Source organism: Crinia signifera, chromosome 4 (genome assembly GCF_055691185.1).
Source record: "Crinia signifera chromosome 4, ASM5569118v1, whole genome shotgun sequence".
Classification (NCBI taxonomy): domain Eukaryota; kingdom Metazoa; phylum Chordata; class Amphibia; order Anura; family Myobatrachidae; genus Crinia; species Crinia signifera.
The window spans coordinates 190,614,399-190,638,180 of record NC_139220.1 but is presented as its reverse complement, the minus strand read 5'-3'; the positions used below and the strand labels follow the sequence as shown (position 1 = coordinate 190,638,180).

Here is a 23,782-nt window from a genome sequence, read left to right as displayed (position 1 = left end):
GAGCTTGTCCTAGTGCAAAGTGACTGACTTTGGTGGGAGAAAAAATCCCTAATAATTGACCCATTTTCATGGTCACAATTGTGAATATTGTGTGTTTTCTCCTGAAAGTGTTTATAATAGAAGAAGCACCAATACTCTAAATGGAATTTCGGTGACACTGTGTGAAATATAACACTGCATAATAGCCCTTAATCAGAGCTGATCCCAGTACAAATTTGTTCTCAAAATGGGCAAAACAAATGCTGCATTGCAGGTGGGGCAGATGTAACGTGCTGAGAGAGTTAAATTTGGGTGGGGTGTGTTGAAACTGAAATCTAAATTACAGTGTAAAAATAATGCAGCCGGTATTTACCTTGCACAGAAACAAAATAACTCACACAAATCTAAAGGTGGCCATACATCTACAGATCGATTGTCAGATTGGGCTGGTTGGAACAAACAGCTGGTAATATCTGAATGACAGTTTTTCAGCATTTCAAAGCAAATGGTTAACTGTCATTTGCTCTCATCTTTTACCAGGATTTTGTTCCAACCAGACAGATCGGACAATAAATCTGTAGATGTATGGCCACCTTAAATCTCTTTGCACATGTTACATCTGCCCCACCTGCAGTCCAGCATTTTTTTGCCCATTTTGAGAACAAATTTGTACTGCGATCAGGTCTGATTAAGGGCCATTATGCAGTGTTATATTTCACACAGTGTCACTGAAATACATGAAATTGGATTTATGCTGCTCTCTTTGCAGTGCATATACAAAGATAGACTATCCTGTGTATATAAATAAGAAATAACTGTTGCAGTCTGTTATTGAAAAACAGTAACTGTTACAATAAGTATTACAAGTTAAGGCCCATACACACTCGAAGATTTTCATTTCAAAAGACTTTGCCAAAATCTTTGATAGATATGTCTGTCACCAAAGTAGTGCGTACACACTGAGCTATTTTCCCCAAAGAGCAAGAGATTTTCAGGAGGTGGAAGACTTTGCTGAAAATCTTTCATATAAAATGCTATTAACATCATGGGCGGGGTTTGAATTCCAAGGGTGGAAGCAGGGGCCATATTATTCTGTGTATTTCTGTAATTAGGGCCTGATTCAGAAGTGAACGCTGGGTTGCATATATTCGGAGGCGAGTGATCAGGTAAAAGCCACCCCACGACACCCCACAAGGATCCGAAATCTCACCCATGAATGTTTTTCCCCTTGTTCACAGCGCCATGGAGGCCGCTGGCAACTTCCAATGGCCAGGGAACGCCTGTATTTTCTGGTGAACTCCCAGAATATGGCGGTGGCACCCTCCAATGGCCACTGCTGTCAATCAGACAGCAAACGGGCAGAGATCAATCACAGGTGTTCACTGCCTGTGATCGCAAAAAGGGCTTGATCCACACCTGCGCATGTGACAACAATGTATGCGTTACCACCATAATATACATTGGTGAGGCAGTGGCGGCAGTAATGCATACATTGCTGGCCTGCGCCTGCAATGTATGCGTTACTTACCGCCGACACTCCCCAACGCATACATTGCAGTGGTGCTGATATGTATATACAGTATATATTGTGAACATCTTCACATTGGTGGCAGTGGTGCAAAAAAAAAAAAAAATATATATATATATATATATATACACACACACACACATTATTAAATATATATATATATGTATATATAATATATACATATATATATATATATGTATAATATATATATATATATATGTATACATATATATATATATATATGTATAATATATATATATATATATATGTATAATATATATATATATGTATACATATATATATGTATATATATACACATATATATATATATATAATATATATCAATAATATATACACATATATATGTATACTATATATACATATATATACACATAGTGGGCTAACATGCTTTTATTGATAGTTTGCCAGCTAGTGCTGGCGCTGCAGCTACCGCGGACCAGGGGAGCTGGAGGAGGACCCGTGAGTGCTGCTGCGGCAATGTATCTTTTCTCTCCCCCTGCTCCGTATTGTCACGCCGCACGGAGCAGGGGGAGGCAGCGGGCGCCGGGAAGGGAGCCGGACCGGGTCCGTGAGTGACACGGTCAGTGACAGTGGAGAAGGGGGAGGGAAATAGGCGGCGGTGGCGGTCCGGGCTGACTGGGCTCCATAGTGAGCAGGGGGAGGCGGCGGGGCGGTCCGGGCTGAAAGTGGTTAATCTTTCAGCCCGGCCTTGCGTACACACATAGCGATGATGGATGGAAACCATCCATCATCGCTAGACATGCTGGTAAAACCAGCCGACGTGGGACCTCGTTAGCGATGATGCGGGAGCGCGCATCATCGCTAATCTATCATCTGTGGGCCATACACACTAGGCGATTTTCAGATGAAAATCGCTCAAAACAGCCGTTTTGAGCGATTTTCAGATGAAAATCGGCAAGTGTGTATGGGCCTTAAGTGTAAACTGTCTAATGTATCATTTTACATATCACTTCTGTTTATTGACAGAAAAACAGTGTTGCATCCCCTATACTGGGAACATGATTGGGCTGCATTACAGCATATAATTATGCCAAAGATAAGCCAATATATTAACTGTTAAATACGTTGAAGTGTATTATAATGTAATAAATTGTAAGCTTGCAGCAGGGCCCTTTAACCCCCAAGTCTGTCATTACCCAGTTTGTTTTATCACTGTCTACTATTGTAAAGCGTAAAGGAATCTGCTGAGCTATATAAGAAACTGTAAATAAATAAATAAACAAATACATCTAATGTTTAGGGGAAAAAAAACAAGAACATTGATTCAAAAAATAACAGGTTAATCATTCTATGAGTGGTGTCCAGCAGTACATATATGCCAATCACTGTGTTCATTTCTAGGCAGCAGGGCCATCTTAACAGCAGTGTGGGCACCTGGGCAAAGCAATGCAATGGGGCCCTTACCCATTCTCCCCTCCTAGGGGTGGGGGGTGGTATCAGCAGCAGCTTTGATGTCCCACGGGTGGCAGAGGGTGCTCTATCTTCCATTCACCATGTAGGACCTGGAGCAGTAACTTCTGCTAATTACTCCTTTACTGCACAGGCGGTGGGAGGGAGAACACTAATGTGTGGAAGGGGGCACTGAGCTGTATGAAGGGTCCCTTGTAAATGACTTTCAGGGAGGTAGGGGGTGTTTTATACACAGGGGACGGTTGGATAATGGAGTGGGCTTAATATTCGTCATTTTCTGGTGGAAGTGCAGCTTGTTTGACTGCAGATATCGCCATTATCTGGAAATAGATTTCTTAGCCTAGTATAAAAACCTAGAGTTCCAACTTTCAGGAGGTGCTGGGAACTTGGGTATCAGAGATCAGGAGCCAGAGCAATCCATTGACAAAAATATAAAACTACACCAGACAGGGAGAGAGCATCTGCAGTACTGCTCCTCCCTGCTTTGTGGCCATTTTTAATCAGGGCAAAACGCTGCACCGCTGAGGTCGTGGTGGCGCTGTCCGCGGCAGCCCAGCCTCCAGCGACCTGTCTGACTGCCGCGGCCGCCATTACAGGTCGGGCCGCGGCGTACCCCCCAGCGTGTGGACGCGTACCCCCAGGGGTACGCGTACCACAGGTTGGGAACCGCTGATCTAGACCATATGGAGTGATACTCATGTGACAAATTTTTTAATTCCTTACAAGGAGAATCCCTCTAGCAATTGGTGAAGAAGCCCACTCACAAAGACTCAATATTAGATTTAATGTTTTGGCACACACCAGAACGATTTGGCCTCAATTCCCCCAATTTCGATACAATCTCGACCGATTGTATGCAAATTGGGCATGTTCTGGCATGTTTTAGATCCCATTCCGATCCAATGCGCGTCCCTGCTGGTCATTTGGTCATTTTGCAGATCCTAGCTGCTGCAGTCAGGATTTGAAAATGACCATTCAACTGGGTACAGATCTGAATCGGATCGTATGCAGATCAGAACAGATTGTGTGCTCCAGCAGATCCAGACCATCGTACAGTCGTCTCACGATCAAGATCGTTCTGGTGTGTACTTAGCATAACTCTCTCAAATGGAGACAGGGTATCAAAAACACACACACACATTATATATATATATATATATATATAATATACGGGCAGTACGTATATATATATATATATATATATATATATATATATATATATATATATATATATATATATATACATACAGGCAAAAACGGCGGTACTCTCCAGACTTGTTTTCAAGGATTAAAAGAAAGCCTTTATTGATCCTACGGCTATGTGTGCAAGAAAGGACATTTTAATTGTATATGTTTTTTCTTTATTAATTTCTGTATTTTATATATCTCCCAGGTACCGGGATCGGTTGCCTGGATACGGCGTCTTGACTACCCACCAAGCCGCGTGCCGCGCTCAGCTCCTCCAATCAGCATCTACATGCTGTTTCCAGCTTAATGACGTTTACATCCAGCGTTCCCTGCTGGCGCCGAACTACGGCGTGTCCGACACACTGGGGTGATTACCCTTATGCTGAAAATCCTGCTATAGCAGGTGGAGATAGGAGCGGTGTGCAGGAGGTGATGAGTCCAGCTGCCTTTTTTTAAATCTAATGACAGGGGGCGGGTAATGGGGGTGGGGTTTACTGTTTTAAAAGTGTGTACTGTTCATTTGCCATTTGTATGTCCTTGAGAACGGGGAAACCCGAAACGCCGTAGGATCAATAAAGGCTTTCTTTTAATCCTTGAAAACAAGTCTGGAGAGTACCGCCGTTTTTGCCTGTATATCTACCCTGGTGCTGCTATCACCATTGGATGGTTACCCCAGCAAGTATTTGGACTTTTTGAAACAGAGTGCCGGGCCCACCCCTGCTACTATATATATATATATATATATATATATATATATATATATATATATATATATATATATATATATATATATATATATATATATATATATATATATATATATACGGATGATGTAATGGTTAGCATTACTGCCTCACAGCACTGAGGTCATGGGTTCGATTCTCACCATGGCTCTAACTGTGTGGAGTTTGTATATTCTCCCCGTACTTGCGTGGGTTTCCTCCGGGTACTCTGGTTTCCTCCCACAATCCAAAAATATACTGGTAGGCTAATTGGCTCCCAACAAAGGTAACATAATTTGGGGGCTATTTTTACATTACTAAATTAATGTTAATGTGTTACTTATGTGACAATAGAGGCCAAACAAGTATATTAGGTTCCCCAACACTGGTCTAGAACATATGTATAAAACAATGTGTCATGCTACTAATTTATACTATACAAGACAATGGCCCAGATTCTCTAAGCTTCAAAAGTGATAAAATGGAGAGTGATTAAAAGCCAGCCAATCAGCTCCTACCTGCCATGTCACAGACTGTGTTTGAAAAATGTCAGAAAGTAGCTGATTGGCTGGCTGGTTATCACTCTCCATTTTATCACTTTTGAAGCTTAGAGAATCTGGCCCAATAACACAATTTACAGAATTCTACACAAAGCATTGCAGTCTAGTCTGAGGTCTTTTATTATTCATTGATGTGTTACTTTGCATATATAGCAGTGTGTTATCTGCATTAATTCACTACAGGCCGCTCAAGTTGGTGACTCCAGAAAGTACTCCTTGGCAGAGGTAAAGGTGCGAGTGCTAGCCGCCAACAAGCATGCACCTCGTTTTGTAGCTTCCCAGTACCAGGCATTCGTGCAAGAGGATAACAACCCTGCAGCTCTTGTCAGCACATACAATGGGCGTGTGCTCTCACTCATACCTTCTGATGGAGATTTCCCCAATGTAAGTTACACACTCATCCAGATACCTCTTGTCTCCTGCTGCAAATTTTACCTAGTACTTCACATTATAGTAAGTTAGTTAGAATAAACTACGTGACTTGGTAAAAGTTTATTTATCATGTACTCTGCAGTATTTTTAGAAAAATAAGCATGTGAAGGGATTCATCATAAAATGTACCTGCTATTGCCAGAAGTACATCAGATTGATCTTGCCTCTAACGGAACTAGTTCTTCACATTGCATTTCCTTTTTTTCTTACTCAACATCTTTTGGATTTTAGGGAACCAATCCCCAGATCCACCTTATTCTGTCATCTCTGCCTAAGCACAGCCAACTATTTCAGATAACACAGAGTGGCTTACTCATAGCCAGAGCCAACCAACTGCAGGCAACAGAAACATATAATCTGAAGGTAAGTACCGAAGTAGGTTATACAGAATACAAACCAAGCTAACAATTCTCAGGTATGGTTAGATACCTGTATATACTAATTATGTAGTAAACATTTAGAGGTTTATTTGCTGTGGCTTGCAAAAGGGTGGTGGGTGACTCACCGACAGTCGGTATTTTGACGGTCGTTTCTCAGACATCACAATCCCTACTGTCAAGAGCCCGACAGTCAGAATCCCAACTTACAGATGTTATTTGAGCCTTAATGCGCTCGCCACCCTGTCAGGCTCCGGACAGTCGGTATTCCGATGTCGGAGAAACGACCTTTGGAATGGCAACGTTCGGGGACTTATACCATGCCCCTTGCAAAAGCCCCCATCTTCCTTCTATGTTTAGGCACAATATGTAATTGCCACTGATTTGATTAGCGAAGCACCCTGGGTTGCCCTTTTGAATAGCTGGCTTAAATAATGCATCCATTAAATAAACAAGTATTTACATTATCTACTTGTTAGCCTGGGTAGTGGGTCCATATCAGAGCGATGTGCTGACATGCAAAGGGACCCTGCATCATGCTGTTTACACGCACTAGTACTTTGCAGAGAACAACAGTTCAATGTATAATACAATGCTACATCCTACTGCAGTACAGTTCAAAGTTCATATAGGGCATCCACACCAACTGCCATTCCAAACTGACTAACTGGCAGTTGGTGGGGCTCCCCTATTTGAATTTTGAACTGTGCTGCAGCCCTCCTCTGGAGCCGCCACTGCATCTTAAACAAGATGGTTTACCGAGCTGCATGATGTTGCATGCAACAGCAGGAACACGCAATCACTGGTTCACCACTGACAGATCCGGACAACATGTCCTTACGGTTTGGCCAGAAACAACGCATCCTGTTGAGTTTGTTCCAGCAAAATGGTCAATCCCTTTCAGTGTAATGAACTTGCTGGATTTAATCATTGCGATAGTGGCCACACTTTACAATAGCCAATATACACACAAAGTTTTCACAGCCCCATGGGACTCCTAACTTTACATTGGATTTTCAAATATAAATATGCCCATACAGTACACTGCCTAATTGTAATCTCTATAGCAGTGACTGTCAGCAGTGGAAGAATTGAATGATGAGTGTCAAAACGGTCACACAAAACACCAATTACCAACATACATGAGCAATTGCAATGGGGAAGCCCATACATCAGCAATGGTTTAGTGCAATCATCACTAAATTGTCAAATTCCCCAATACATCGCTTATGTATGGGCAGCTTAACCCCTTCAGTGGTGTCTTTATATTTCAAGCACTCCTTCGAGGGTGGGTTTTTAAACTATGTGATGGCCTACTATGAAGTGTAGGGGGATTGGTAGGCACACTTGGAGGTTCAATACTAAAATACACTGAACATTTGTGGAATCTTGGGGTTGTTCTGGACAGTGGCTTGACACTTAATCATAAGGTATCAGCCACAATCAACTCCTCATTCTTTCATCTAAGGAACATAGCCAGAATCAAGCACTTCATTCCCCCAGAAGATTTGCCTACAGTTATATATGCATTTGTATCATCACGCCTGCAATACCCTCTACCTTGGGCTCCAACCAAAAGAATTGCACTGCTCGCAGATGATACAAAATGCAGCCACATTACACTATTAACAATACCTAGAATCTGCCTGTAGAGCTTGCAGCTTTGCGCTCCAACTCTATGGAACTCTCTACCCTGCCCAGTTCGAGAATCCTTCAAAAATAGACTCAAGACTTTCCTGTTTGCTCAAGCATTTCACTAATATCCACTATTATGCTTGTTTTGTTTTGTGTGCTGTAAAGATAAATGTAAAGCACTTTAAGTCCTATTGGGAGAAAGGTGCTATATGAACAACATTATTATTACTATTATTATATACTCATATATGTTATAACGTGTGTAATATATACACTGGATCAATCCCCCAGGGTTTTTTAGCTATGGTCGCAGCATAGACCATTACTCAGTTAAGACCCCCCCCCCAGGTCAATATTAGTTGAGAAGGCAGGCTTAACACTGTAATAGTTTATGCCAATCCTCCCGTGCTGTGCAATCAGCGATGGCGATCCCCGGAGTGTCATTGCCAGTGTTCTCTCTCCAGAGGAAACTGGCTGTGACAGATCGCTCAGCACACATCAATGTTGCATCACTGGGTGATGAGCAATCTGTGCTTAACTGCGTCGCTAAGCGTAGATGCTCAGTCACTCCGTGTGTGCGACGCATTAGTAATTATTAAGTATTATTCAAAATGTTACTGCGTATGATTGAGAAGTGAATATTTGATAGATGTCTTAATTCTGCTATTCCTGATGTGCTGATAGATCTCTGCAAGAGATGAAGAGTCTGGAGAAACTGATAACTGCACTGTCATTGTGAAGGTCTTGGCACATGGGCAGGCAGGTAAGAAATACATTATGCCACAAGTCTATGGGCCAGATGCACTAAGCTTGAAAAGTGATCAAATGGAGAGTGATAAACCACCAGCCAATCAGCTCCTCCCTGTCATGTCACAGGCTGTATTGGAAAATGACAAGTAGTAGCTGATTGGTTGGTGGTTTATCACTCACCATTTTATCACTGTTCAAGGTCTAGTACATCTGGCCTTATGTAACATGTACATAAACTATTCCCAAAGATCAATGTTCAATTGTCCAGCCTCCTCAATTCTTTGTCTGAAAATAATCTGATCTGATGAGCTGTATGCTCTCTGGGGGCCGGATGTACTAAGCATGAAAAGTGATAAACCGATGAGTGATAAATCACCAGCTAATCAGGTCTTAGCTACATGTTACAGGCTGTGTTTGAAAAATGACAGGTAGGAGCTGATTGGTTGGTGGTTTATTACTCTCCATTTCATCACTTTTCAAGGCTTAGTACATCTCACCATGGGTACTGAATGAAAAACCTGATCTGAAGAACCACATAAATGCTCCAACTACACAGCAAGGTTTAACCTGACATTTCCTGCTGATGGTATACTTGTCAGCCTCAAACTGGTATTTGTTCTGTCCAGAGATCTGACAATTACATAACAATATATTCTTCCTGTTTGAGATTTTTTTGTTTGTAAGTTTCTGTTTATTGTGTACTTTAGCTTAAATAGGGTAACATCATCTACAGGGCCGGCGCCACCACTAGGCAAATCTAGGCATTTGCCTAGGGCGCCGGCCACTGGAGGGTGGCATTTTGCCCCCCCCCCCGTGCCGCCCGGGTACCTGTCCTGCGGCGCTGTGTATTTAAAGCTGGCGGCGGAGGCAGCGAGGGTCCCTGCAGTCCATTAGAAATAACAAGCGCTATCCGCCGGGCTATGCGGAAGCGCTTCTGTTGTGAAAACACTGGCAGCACGGCGCACGCTGATCTCAGCCAATCAGCGTGCTGCCAGTGTTTTCACAACAGAAGCGCTTCCGCATAGCCCGGCGGATAGCGCTTGTTATTTGTAATGGACTGCAGGGACCCACGCTGCCTCCGCTGCCAGCTTTAAATACACAGCGCCGCAGGACAGGTACCCCCCTCCCTCGGCACCGGACAGCGCCGCAGGACAGGTACCCCCCACCCCCGGCACCGGACAGCGCCGCAGGACAGGTACCCCCCCCTCCCCCGGCACCGGGGGAGGGGGGGTACCTGGGTACCCCCCTGGGGTACCTGGGTACCTGGGGAGCTCCGGTGCCTTGCACCGGCCCTGATCATCTATAAGCTTAAAATGGTAGTAGTAATAATAATATTGATATTAATAATAATACTGTATTCACTATTTAATCCAGAATTTCCCCCTTTGTATTTTTTTTTCCGTTAAATCAACATAAACATTTTGGCCCCAATTTATTTTATACTCCAGGACCACGGGCCCTTGCTTTATAGAGAATAAAGCTGCATTCTGAGTATGGATGGAATAAGGGCCCTCTCACTTTACTGAAGCCATAGCGCTGCCTCACACAATATTTTTTCATGGTGCTTCATTGTCCAATCGAAAGCCTTGCCTGTGTGATACTGACCAATATGATCACAGGGGCAGGTGTGGATTATCTCACAGGCAATGTCTAGGTAGTCAGTCAATAGTTTGACACCAAAATGTCAACAATGACAAAAGTCGACATGCTGTAGGTCAACGTGTATTAGGGAGACAGTAACTAAAGGTTAACATAAACTTGACATGAGATTTTCACAGTTTTTTTAAGTCAATGTCAGCACCTGAGCGCTGGGCCCGCTTTGGGTGTGATGCCTTGCTACGTTACCGATGTGCTCTTTTCCATTCCCAAGCGGAGTCCGTGAGGATGTGAAGCATGAAAAAGTCAAAAATTTTAAAAAGAATCATGAAAAATGAATGTAAACCTTTCAAGTGTTGCCATTGTCATGTCGACATTTTGCTTGTGATGACCTGTTCTCAATGTTGACCTAGTGCAAGTCGGCCATTTATCAGTGTATACCATTCTGTGTTGACCTATTGACTATCTACCTAGACATTGTCTGTGTGCCATTGGGACACCCTCAGTGGCTATTCTAGTGAATGATAACCCATCAGTATGTGCTGCTGATTTATATGCTTTGAAAACAAACTAACAAACTAGAAATGTGACGTCAGAATGTAAAGATTGCTGCCTAACATGTTACTACCTGCTTGGTTTGTCTAAACAGCTGTTTGTTTTCTTAGCCCCTAGGGACCCATCAGAACCACGGCCCATGTTTACAGTGCCAGACCTCCCCATCGTAGTAGGAGGACTTGGGGCGCTTATGTTATTATTTGGGGTCTTGCTGTTCCTCTTAATACGGCTAGTGAAGAATCATCGACAGCAGCAGCAGCAGATGAGCCAGACATCACTTGTTACAGAGAAGCACCCCAGTGTGGTATGGCCTCTGACAGAATATTATGGGCTTTTTATTATTTATAAAAAAAATTTAATATAAAGGTACTTGTGTATTATCAGGGCGCCCAAGATTTCCATCGTACAACATAGTTTTGGTCACATCGCATTGGCGAGATAGTGTGGCGAGCGCAGCGAGCCACGAAGCCTGAAGCGTGTCGAGCGGACGCGGATTACTTCACATGTAATCTGCGTGCGCTCACCACGCTTCGGGCTCGGAGGCTCACTGCGCTAGCCACACTAGTCTACCTAAAATTAACTCCATGCCGACGTGGATAGTGAGGGTATGAAAAGGTCGGATGACGTGTACCGCCGCCCCTCACTCGCCACGCTTCGGGTGGCCGTTGATAGTGGGGGTGGTGTTAACAATGGGGGTGCATTTAACATAGTAATCACCCATCAGGGTGCTTGTACAATTTAATATTGCATCGCATGCCATTTCTAATGGCATGCGATGCAATATTTTATCGTACAGTGCGGGTCTGTGTTCCCGAAAATCGAGTCCCATCGCATCCCTTAATTAGTGGTATGCGATGCAATGGGCGCCCTGATAATACACAAGTACCAATATAAATACTAAATTCTGACCCTAACTAATGAGCTTAAACCAGTGTACTACTATAATCCTATTGATTGTTAATGTTTTCTCATGTGCTCTGCAAATATATTGCTCTTTTTGATAAATTCTACTACATGTAAATGTACAGGCAAATCCAGGGTCAGAGCATATACAAAAATCCTATTATTAGGGGCCTGATTCTGGTTCGCTCGGCAAGCTGCGAAGATCGCAGCTTACAGAGCGCCAGAGAGGCCACCCTGCTGAATACCCGCCCGCCGCTACCGTTTCGAGGTTGTGAGGGGATGTTTAACTAAGTCACATCCCCTTGCATGCCACCGCTGCAGGAGAAATCATTCAATGGTCGCCGACCGACGAATGATTGCTCATGCCTTGTAAGTAAAAGTCAGTCTCAACTGACTTTCATTTGTGGATGGCGGGACGAAGACAGGGCGGGCGGCTGACATTGTGTAACATCAGCCATCTTCCCCCGGCCCGTCTGTGTACCCATGGGAATGCCCAGCATTTTCATGGGGACACCCATAAAACACTAGGCGTTCCCATGGCCCAGCGCCGCCTCCGCCTCTCTCCCTGCTGCGAAAGCAAGTGAGTAACCCACCGCAGCAGTTCAGTCAGGGTTTGCACATGCGTAAACCCCGACCACTGGGGCAGGCTCTGAATTCGGATCACTATGAGTGATTCAGAATCGGCACCTAGATGTCTGGCCAAAGCAGCCTCTGGGGGCTGCAAGTTTGATCAGGATAACTGCAAACAAAGCTCCATAGCAGTATTGACATACTACCAAAATGTATTTTGCTCTAATGGTTTTAGCTATTATTGGGCATTGCCCCAGGTCTAAATGGTATTTTTTGATTATTTATACTTGATGATCCAATGCTGATTGATCAGTATGCAGACCGTGCACAACCACTTACTATCATGTGCTTCCTACATTTCACTATAACATGCTATAATCTACAGTATAGCACATTCTATATCAGGCAGAGGGGTTCATATTATAGAGATACGTTATCAATGCATGTTGCAACACAAATCTAGATTCATCAGACCACACAAAATGTTTCCAATATTGAAATGTCCAGTTGTGCTGGCCTGTGGAGCTCGGTGTGGTCTTCAAGAGTTGATGTTCAGAAATGCTCACATGCATATTGCTAATCAATAGCTGCAGGTATGCAGTGTGGCTTTGGGGCATGTGCCGTAGCAAATAATCATTCCACTGCATACATCTCTGAATCAGGTCCTATGTCTGAATTTTAAGGGGACCAAATAAGGGGAATCTTGGTCATATACCCAAAACATTTTTTTAGAAACATTATTAAGAGTGCACTGCAAAGGGGTCGTCAGCATCTGCACAACTGACATTTCCCCCCTCAGCAGTGCTACAAAATACAATGTTCCCTTTAACAGCTGACGGAGGCCCCTGCCATGCTCCCCCAAGAAACCTATGCCCAGGTAATTATTACCTTCCCTCCCCCTCTCGGCTGCTTTGTCTATATCTGCATGAATTCATGCAATAAGTCTCTGCCAAATGATTGGCTGATTAGATATTTGCATAATAAAGTGGCCTCTGAATCTGTGCCTTCCATGGAATTATGAACAATGATCTTTATTTTTTGGGTTTATTTAGCACAGATTCTGTGCCTAATTTCTCTCTAGTTTCATTACAAAAGGAGAGCTCTCTTCCCATTGAAATTAATGTCCATGATCTTTTGAACATTTTAATCTGTCTATTTTTCTATACATATGCCTGATTAGGTTTAGCTGCCACTGGGACATTCCTGGAAATAGTGTAACAATTTTTATGGACCATGGGGCCATTCATTATATAGGTAATGCAGGAGATTGACACATCCTGCTAACCTTTCTGTCCCCATCTGGCAAATCATCCACAAATTAATCAAGATCCAAATATACAGCATTTTCTAGACAGGTAGAGGCAGTTCCTTGACCCCCTCACTATTTACGACAGTAATGTGTTGTGGTCAGAGCCAGCAATACACTGTTTTAATGCTACTGAAGTAAAGAAGCGAAGTAAAAGTTAGAGGACTTGCAGGGACAGCGGATTATGGGGGTTATTCAGACCTGATCGCTGTTGTACAAATTCTTAAACCGATCAATCATCGAACGACTGCGTATGCATACAGAGCGTAGCGCACAAGCCCACAGACAAAAATCAACGATTACTTTTCACAATCCCTTCACAAACTGACTGACAGAAAGCCGCCATTTGGTAAATGCTAGTGGTCCCGAGCATTTCGGATAAAGGATACTCAATCTGTATTTGCAGTACAACTGCAGAGTACTACTGTGGTTTGCATTTTACAAATATCATACAGCATTGATTTGCATCTACTCTGGTCAGAAAATAAACTCATTCACATCAGTTTCTGCCCCGTTGGAGCTTAGAGTGTAAGATGGAAATTTATCAAGCAATCGGATTTGTACAATATTTCAGAGATTTTGTATAACTATAAATTTACTGAGCGGAATCCAGTAAATCCAGCGAACCACCATAAAGACCAACAAAAAAAACCACACTTTATACCAGTAGTTCTCAAACTCAGTCCCCAACCTCCAACAGATCATGTTTTCCAGGTCACTCGGAAGGTGCACTCATTACTTACGGACACATTTTAAAAGATCCACAGGTGGAGCTAATTATTTCACTTGTGGATCTGTGACAGAACCTAGAAAATGTGCACTATTGGGGAGTTTGGGAACCACTGCTTTAGACCAAAAAAACACTGGCCCTTATTCAGTACAAATTTGTTCTCAAAATGTGCAAAACCATATGCACTGCAGGTGGGGCAGATGTAACATGTGCAGAGAGAGTTAGATTTGTCTGAATTATTTTGTTTCTGTGCAGGGTAAATACTGGCTGCAATATTTTTACACTGCAATTTAGATTTCAGTTTCAACACACCCCACCCAAATCCAACTCTCTCTGCACATGTTACATCTGCCCCACCTGCAGTGCACATGGTTTTGCCCATTTTTAGAATAAATTTGTACTGCGATCAGATCTGAATAAGGGCCACTATCCCAATGTTTTTTCTATTATATACAAATTTACAAAGTGGTAACAAATACAATGATGTTCTCCCTCCAAAATTCCCACTAAGCAACAATAAGCTTTACTAGACAGAGCACAGTTTAGGGTCCCTGTCATAGTACCAAGCAGACCTAGGCCAGCCACTACAGAAATATAAACAAAAACCACATACACATTGCTACTTACCCAATAGGGATCCATTCATTTATGACAAGCTACAGCAGATCCTACCAATGAATTGTTGTGTGTTCTGACTGGTCAGTGTAGCTATGCAACATTACTAACCCATCATGGGATCACATTGGGACCTAAGTTTATAAAGTCAAATACAGGGAGAATGCACAAAGACCATACAAATGGGCCATAACAGGATTGGACCTCAGAGTTTTGAAGCTGTAATGCTAATCTATAGACCATGATGCTTCCGAAAGTTAACAGGGTTTGAATCACTGAGGTTGATAGCAAATTTTGAACTTATGTAAAACCAACATAAAATAATTTACTGTAATCATCCAAGTACCCAGTTCTGACTGAGTAACATGTTTCACAACTTTGATAATTTGACTGCTGATTTCTGTTTTCCTTACTGCTGCACAAAAGAGCTTAAGGTGGTTTCAACCGGTGAGTCTCAGGGGGAGATTGAACACATAATTGACAGTAATGTATTTTCTGCAAATTAATGTAAACTTATTAGACAAATTCAGATTTTGGTGGACACATAAGCTTACAGTATTTTATATGCTTACATAGTTGTACATTATACACTTAAGGGCAACCATTGTAGGAGTTCATGAAACGGTTGACCCACACTTACTAAGCCTCCACCATAAACCTTACTGTGGGTTGCAGCTGATTGGTTCTTTGCTACTGTCAATGGGAAACAGGCTCAAAGAAATGAGGTGCCCGATGGAGTATCATGCAAATGCCAGGCCACATAGCAAACTTCTCTGGGGATCAGGCAACACATGCCTGGCCCTAATCCCTAAACAGAATGGCCTAATGATTTCAAGAGATTGTTTATTAATCTATGGTACCAAAGAGAAGTTCAATCTATCTTCAAAATTGAACCTCCTCTTGGAAAAATATAAACAATATTTCCAGAAGTGTTTCAACTTGAATGCCATCGCGGTGCAAACCTGGCAGCGAATGGGTAATTCACAGACAAATAAGATTTGTTAGGTAAGGAAACTACAAAAAGTAACATGACAGCACCAATTTCAATACATTTCCCTAATTTTAGAAATGGCAGAATTAGCCACTTCTTTCAATGAGCTGTGTTCTACTTTATTTTTTGAGGACGTGCATAATAATAATAATAGCCAATAGCCAATCAAACGTGTGCAAATTAAAAAATACAATCATCATCCTGGGTGTTTCATTATCTTCTACAATCACTGAAGACATATTTAAAAGGAAAAAAACTCAAACTAAATTATATTTGCATCTTTCAATTATAAATAAAAAAAAAAACATCTATGTATAGAGTCATCTTCTCAAGTTGATCATTAAAATATGGAAGGCGTCAAACACCTCTTTATTCACTGTGTTGTAAAATGCCAGCCTTGAGTATCCTAAATGTGCTACTGGGCTCTGATTGTCTTCCGGCATTCCTAATTTAACCCAGCTACTAAATAAGAATTTACTAATTGATGGAATTCCATAAGGTTTAATTATATATGTTTTTGAATGTATGAAAATAAAATGAGATTTATGAAATGCATGATTACTACAGTATGTCATTCTTGACAGGTCAATCCCAGCAAATCGTCACCAGAGCCAGAGGAGCAAGGTTACCAAAATGCAGCTTACAGTGAGAGTCCTGGGGAAGAGAGCCCTTACAACGAGGAAGATAAGGGCTTGTCAGCTAGCATGCAAAGCAAGACCAAAGAGCTAAGCAAGATGGATGGGCAAGCAGGGAAACAGCAGAAGAAGATGCCAGCAGTAGCAGTTATCTCTCCGGGGAACCAGTGTACAGGAAACTCTCCATGCAGAAGTACACAGGAATTGCCAGGTATGCCCCCCCCCCCCCCCCCCCAGCTGTCAATAGAAGATCATCAGACTATCCTATCTATTATTACTGTTCTTTGCTCCCTCTAAATGTAAAAGTTCCAATGTGAGCAGGGTCGTATTAAGGGCCTAATGGGCCTGAAGCTGGAAATGTTCAAGGGCCAATTATGAGGGAGGAGGTGAGGCCAATGCCATGTAAAACTCGTGCACTATAAGCCCCAATGTCTCCCTAAATATATAAAAGTACAACGATTGCATAAATGTGTCAAATAAAAATACAATTTTAATATGATTTATGGCCAACCACGTAGCCAGCTGGTGTCTGTCTGGTGATCATCATGCTGTCATAGTGATGGGCCTATTTTTATGTGGAATCCTGGAACTGCAGCTCCATACACCCCATTGTTAATCCCGCCCTGAATGAGAGGGCTGGTACAGTACACAACCACTACAAAACAACAGCAGTTAAAAGCAAAGCAAAGATCTTCTACTTTGTCCGTGCTCCTAACCAACCATTCCCAGCATGTTGTTAAAGCCTCGCTTAAAGCGTAGTATACTATAGGGCAGGAGTGGCCAAACCAGTCCTCGAGATCTACCAACGGTCCACGTTTTCCAAGTCACCTAGCTGGTGCACAGCTGTAGTCATTACTGACGGTCTCAATTTAAAACATGCTGCATTGATTCCTACTACAGATCCACAGGTTGCCTGGAAAACATGCACCGTTGGTAGATCTTGAGGACTGGTTTGGCTACCCTTGCTATAGGGGAATATGCCCCACAGAATTAAATTTCATTGGACCAAGTGTTAATGCAGGTGATTGCTTAAGCAATGTTAAAATGGAGTTACAGCACAGTGAACACTTGTCAGAAAGTGTGTACATATTTATTTTATAATAAATATTAAATTAAGTTTAAAGAAAGCTCGATTGTAACTCTTTGTGCCGGATGACTGCCGACAGTCGGGAACCCGACTGACAGGGCTATTCTCCCTTGTGAGGGTCCATGAACCTGTGGCGAGTGAAGCAAGCCACTGAGCCCTCAAGGGGCTTCTTTGCGCTCGCCCGCCTGTCGGAGCACTGGCAGTCAGGATTCCGATGTCGGGATACTGCCCATCAGTATCCCGATTGTTGGACCGCCATACCACACCCAGAAGTAGGCCTTGAAGTTATGCATTTAATGTATCATTATTTCCCATCTTACATTGATATATTATGTTGGAAGACCAATTTCTCTGCCCCAATGATCCCCAACAAACTGGCATGTTAAATGTGCCACCAGGTCAGTGCAATAGATATATACCTTATGAAGGACAGTCTGAGGATGTAGCATTATATTTAATTATGTGTGCCCTATAAATCCCAACCCTCTCATTTCCTGTAGCTGAACCTTTGAATAGAATGCAATGTACCCACCAGGAAAAGGCAGCACCCATGGAACTCCAATCAAAAAAAGTGGGGATCACCCAGGCCATGGTGGTCATGGAAGTACTGGACAATAGTCAATTGAAGCCTCCACCAGTGGAAAGCAACAGCTGCAAACTCCAACCTGCTACTGATCCATCCTGTGATCCCAGCAGTGAGGTAACCGAAAGGCAAGATAATTCAGGGGTATGGCCTGAACCCCCTCCACTCTCCAGGCTGCCTATTGTTGTGGAAGTAAATGAGGAAGTGGTGGAACATGATGGGGAAATGAATGTCCCTCATCCACCGATGGGCAGTGAGGTCATCACTCCAGGTTCACTTATGCAGTTGCTAGAAGACTCTATTGAATGTTAAATACTTTTTGCCTTGTACTGTCCCCCATCAGTGTTTTACAGCTATTATTGTTCTGTGGACTATAGAAGGAATTGGAGATCATCTTCTTACATCCATTCAAACCAATGCTACTAATCAGACAGCAATGAGGAGCACTCTCTGCATCATTAATATCAGACAATGTGCAATACTTATCTGTTAAAATAATAACTCTCTTCCAAGCACAATGCAATGGTAAACAGAGCAACACTCTTACGGTACCTCTCTGTCTCTGAGAGTCATATCTGTATAAGCAATGTGTGTCAGAAAAAAATATATACAGTATGTATGTATGTATGTATGTATGTATATATGTAGAAATTCGGTGTGGCACTCGGCTATAACGAAAATATGACAGTACAGTGTCGGTTTTGTACATCAACGTTTCAGTACTCTTTAATATCGACACTATCGTCAGGATCCTGATCCTGACGATAGTGCCGATATTAAAGAGCACTGAAATGTTGATGTACAAAACCGACACTGTATTGTCGTATTTTCGTTATAGCCAAGCGCCCCACCGAATTTCTACCTACAACCGCTTCACTAAGCTGTGAAGGCACCGGCGACAGCTATCCTGTTTCCAGCATGGAGTGCCAGTCCTACAGTTATATATATATATATATATATATAGAAAGAATGAGACAGGCAGCGGCACTCTTAGGAAATTTTCAAAATGTATTTCAAAAACGTGACCAAAACCAACGTTTCGGGGACTAGCCCCTTTGTCAAAACTTTGTCCCCGAAACGTTGGTTTTGGTCACGTTTTTGAAATACATTTTGAAAATTTCCTAAGAGTGCCGCTGCCTGTCTCATTCTTTCTGCAATCCTGATCCAGAAGGCACCTAGGTCCATTGTATCGTTGGTAGGAGTGCCGGACCGCAACCACTTACCTATATATATATATATATATATATATATATATTTTTTTTTTTTTTTTTTTCTAGGAAAAGACAAAGGCGGAGCGCTCCATAGTGCAAGTATTGTTTTTTATTGAATAAAAAATGTAATAGAAATTCACATGCAATAGAAATGGGTCACGTACCACAGCGGGCGGTTTTCACACACCGCTAATGTATCTCGCATGAGCCTCAGGCGGCGTAGTTGGAGAGGTTACACTCACTCAGGAACGATCAGCGCCAGGCCACGCCCATACGCGTTTCATCACGTGGACTTCGTCAGAGGGCTGGCCTGGCACTGGTCAGCACTCATTAAGTAGCGTCACACTGACATCATGTGATCAGACATGTAAATTTCACTTTAAACTTGCTGGAACTCAGCTATTTTATACAGGTTGAGTATCCCTTATCCAAAATGCTCGGGACCAGGAGAATTTTGGATAACGGATTATTCCGTATTTCGGAATATTTTAATATTTCAATGATGTATCTTGAGGTATCTTGCATTTATGATGTACATATACATCAAACACATGAAATAAACACAAATATATTTTATTTGTGCATAAAACAAGGTTTCAAAACATGAAACAAAGTTTGTGTACAATCTCAGGCACTGAATTTAAATGCCAAGCAATCATTGTCTTGCACATATATAGTGCCAGTTACATATCATTCCCTCATTAGTGCTGTTATAGATGTCCCCAGTAAGTTTTTAGCAAAAAAAAATTTTTTTGTTCACTTTCTGAAATGTATGGTTTTCGGAATAATTTGGATAATGGATATTCAGATACGGGATACTCAACCTGTAATACTTCTAGTTTCTGTTTAAAGCCTTATTATTTACCAAATGTCTCACTGAATCTTGTAAAAATAATGTAGAAATAATGAATAAAACAATAATGTCAGTTGGTGACGCCACCCAATACATGTGTGGGAAAACAGTCCGTGTACAAAAAATACATAAATACATGTGGAGTTCCTTTACAATTTCACAATTTTAAAAAACACACAAAAAGGATTAAATATAACACCTTAAAAATGCTTATGCAATTTAAAAAAATTAAACTAAAACTAAAAAACCGGCATCTCATATATGAAGCTTCGTATTATAGTGAGCCAATTAAACTTAATTAATAGCAGCAGTCTCAAATCTAATCTGCTCCAGTTGTAGTGGAGAAGTCTATAAACTAATACACACATACCAATGCTTTAAAATACAAGAACAAGCAAAAACATTTAAAATACATTAAAAATACATTAAAAGTACAATGAGAAAATACAAAATTAATTCTCAATAAATGCTTCATGTTATTCTTATGTCTACATAGACTTGAAAAACAATTTTATGAAACGAGAAAAATTTGTAATCTAAATAATTGTTGCTGTCAACGGGCTTGAATTATGTGTATGTCTCAACATTCAGACAGCATGTCTCAGACAGCAACAATTATTTACATTATAAAAGCTGTCATTATAATAAATGGAAACAAAATCTTCCTTATTCTCAACTGTACCGTCTGAGACGCAATTGTAGCTCTATAACAAAGTTTGAAGAACAAGCGTCAGTGTATATAGAAAGATTTAGAGATAAAGGTTATTCTAACGGCATTATTATGTCAGCCCTGGATAGAGCCAGGAACCTTGATAGAAACAAACTGCTGGAGTATAAAAGTGAAACTTTAACAAATAACAAAGGTGCCCCGTTTTGTCCTTTTGTTACGCAATATAATGTACAAAATGAAAATATCAGACATATTCTTAACAAGTACTGGCATATTGTTACCATGGATCCCATCTTGAGAGAAAAGATCACCCCCCCTTCCAGAATTGGTATTTAAACGAGCTGAAACGCTCAAAAATAAACTTGCACCGAGTATGTTGCCATTGGTAACAGAAGGCAACACAGGAATGGTTTTTGACTCATCTAAACCGCAAGGTTTTTTTTCCTGCGGTAAATGTAAGATGTGCATGCATGGAAAGTCCGGGTTAAAAAACTTTGTGACTGAGAATGGAAAAGAAATAAAAATTAAGAGCTTAATAAATTGCAATACCTCCTATGTTGTCTATGTTTTGAAATGTAAGTGCGGAAAAATGTATGTGGGAAAAACCAAAAGATGTCTAAAGATTAGAATATTGGAGCACTATAGGAACATAAAAAACTGTATTGAAAACCATAGTGTTCCCAGGTATTTTAAAACCTGCCAAGCAAGTAACCCTCAGGGGATGACGTTTTTTGGTTTGGAGCACATTAAACTGGATATTAGAAAAGGTAACAGAGACCATATGCTTGCGAAAAGAGAATCCTTCTGGATTATAACTCTGAATACCCGTATACCTTATGGGTTAAATGAAGGGTTGGAAATGACCCCATTCCTAACATGAGAAGCATAAAAAAAACCTCCCCCGCTATATTATCCTCCTCTATGTCTATTACAAATTTTTCTCGTTTCATAAAATTGTTTTTCAAGTCTATGTAGACATAAGAATAACATGAAGCATTTATTGAGAATTAATTTTGTATTTTCTCATTGTACTTTTAATGTATTTTTAATGTATTTTAAATGTTTTTGCTTGTTCTTGTATTTTAAAGCATTGGTATGTGTGTATTAGTTTATAGACTTCTCCACTACAACTGGAGCAGATTAGATTTGAGACTGCTGCTATTAATTAAGTTTAATTGGCTCACTATAATACGAAGCTTCATATATGAGATGCCGGTTTTTTAGTTTAATTTTTTTAAATTGCATAAGCATTTTTAAGGTGTTATATTTAATCCTTTTTGTGTGTTTTTTTAAAATTGTGAAATTGTAAAGGAACTCCACATGTATTTATGTATTTTTTGTACACGGACTGTTTTCCCACACATGTATTGGGTGGCGTCACCAACTGACATTATTGTTTTATTCATTATTTCTACATTATTTTTACAAGATTCAGTGAGACATTTGGTAAATAATAAGGCTTTAAACAGAAACTAGAAGTATTATAAAATAGCTGAGTTCCAGCAAGTTGAAAGTGAAATTTACATGTCTGATCACATGATGTCAGTGTGACGCTACTTAATGAGTGCTGACCAGTGCCAGGCCAGCCCTCTGACAAAGTCCACGTGATGAAACGCTTAGGGGCGTGGCCTGGCGCTTATCGTTCCTGAGTGAGTGTAACCTCTCCAACTACGCCGCCTGAGGCTCATGCGAGATACATTAGCGGTGTGTGAAAACCGCCCGCTGTGGTACGTGACCCATTTCTGTTGCATGTGAAATTCTATCACATTTTTTATTCAATAAAAAACAATACTTGCACTATGGAGCGCTCCGCCTTTGTCTTTTCCTAGAAAATCTGTGACCTGTGGATCCAGGTATTGCGGGAGCTGCCGGTTTGAAAGCAAAAGACCTAAAGTGCATTTGAAGTTTCTTCTGGGACTTGTAGTTCCTCATCAATTATTAAGGACTTGCGCACAGGATATTTGTGGTATATATATATATATATATATATATACCAGAATATAGAGAGCGCTAATGAACCTCCACCTTTTGGAAGTGCAGTGTATCAAGGTGTGATCATACACGATGCAATAGTCTATTAAAACAAATACTTTTTATTAAAAGATTTTTCTTAAAAGTTTCTTTTTCTTGTGTTCAAGAATTTCTTTCAAGTAGCCAACCCAACGCGTTTCGCCTTTTTGCAAAGGCTTCCTCAGGGGTTACTTTTGATATGCACCGAACAAATGCCGGGCAGATACTTGTGCACAATGGCTGTCTCAATCAAAGATCCCACAATCTAGGATTAGTAGACATCCTATTCCCATGGTTTAGGGTATGGGTCTCACTTAAATTCCGACTCAAACGGATAAAAATAGATGGAAAAATCGTGTGCGGAGCAAAGACCACTTCATGACGTTCCACCCTCAAACTCGAAACACAAAAGTGGGGGGGTTTCAGAATTCCCCAACAATAAAAGGCCAATTCCTGGCGTTAAACAGACCTCCTGTGTGATTTCCTGATGATCTGTCTGGTGGAAATCACACAGGAGGTCTGTTTAACGTCAGGAATTGGCCTTTTATTGTTGGGGAATTCTGAAACCCCCCCACTTTTGTGTTTCGAGTTTGAGGGTGGAACGTCGTGAAGTGGTCTTTGCTCCGCACACGATTTTTCCATCTATTTTTATCCGTTTGAGTCGGAATTTAAGTGAGACCCATACCCTAAACCATGGGAATAGGATGTCTACTAATCCTAGATTGTGGGATCTTTGATTGAGACAGCCATTGTGCACAAGTATCTGCCCGGCATTTGTTCGGTGCATATCAAAAGTAACCCCTGAGGAAGCCTTTGCAAAAAGGCGAAACGCGTTGGGTTGGCT

General features: G+C 41.4%; 1 protein-coding gene across 3 annotated transcripts in view; it reads left to right on the top strand.

Moving 5' to 3' along the window:
* The window catches only part of LOC146072490 (protocadherin-15-like), a 49,072-nt gene extending 30,296 nt beyond the window's left edge, over positions 1–18,776 (top strand). The window contains exons 11-17 of one of the 3 annotated variants that reach the window (XM_083179715.1): positions 5,613–5,813; positions 6,093–6,224; positions 8,558–8,636; positions 10,885–11,078; positions 15,325–15,345; positions 16,474–16,735; positions 18,112–18,776. In XM_083179715.1, coding sequence (XP_083035841.1) covers positions 5,613–5,813; positions 6,093–6,224; positions 8,558–8,636; positions 10,885–11,078; positions 15,325–15,345; positions 16,474–16,735; positions 18,112–18,506 — 1,284 coding nt within the window. In that variant the 3' untranslated portion in view covers positions 18,507–18,776. The remainder of the gene's footprint in view (positions 1–5,612; positions 5,814–6,092; positions 6,225–8,557; positions 8,637–10,884; positions 11,079–15,324; positions 15,346–16,473; positions 16,736–18,111) is intronic. The other 2 variants (XM_083179717.1, XM_083179716.1) reach the window with 2 other exon arrangements.
* The last annotated feature ends 5,006 nt before the right edge of the window (positions 18,777–23,782 follow it).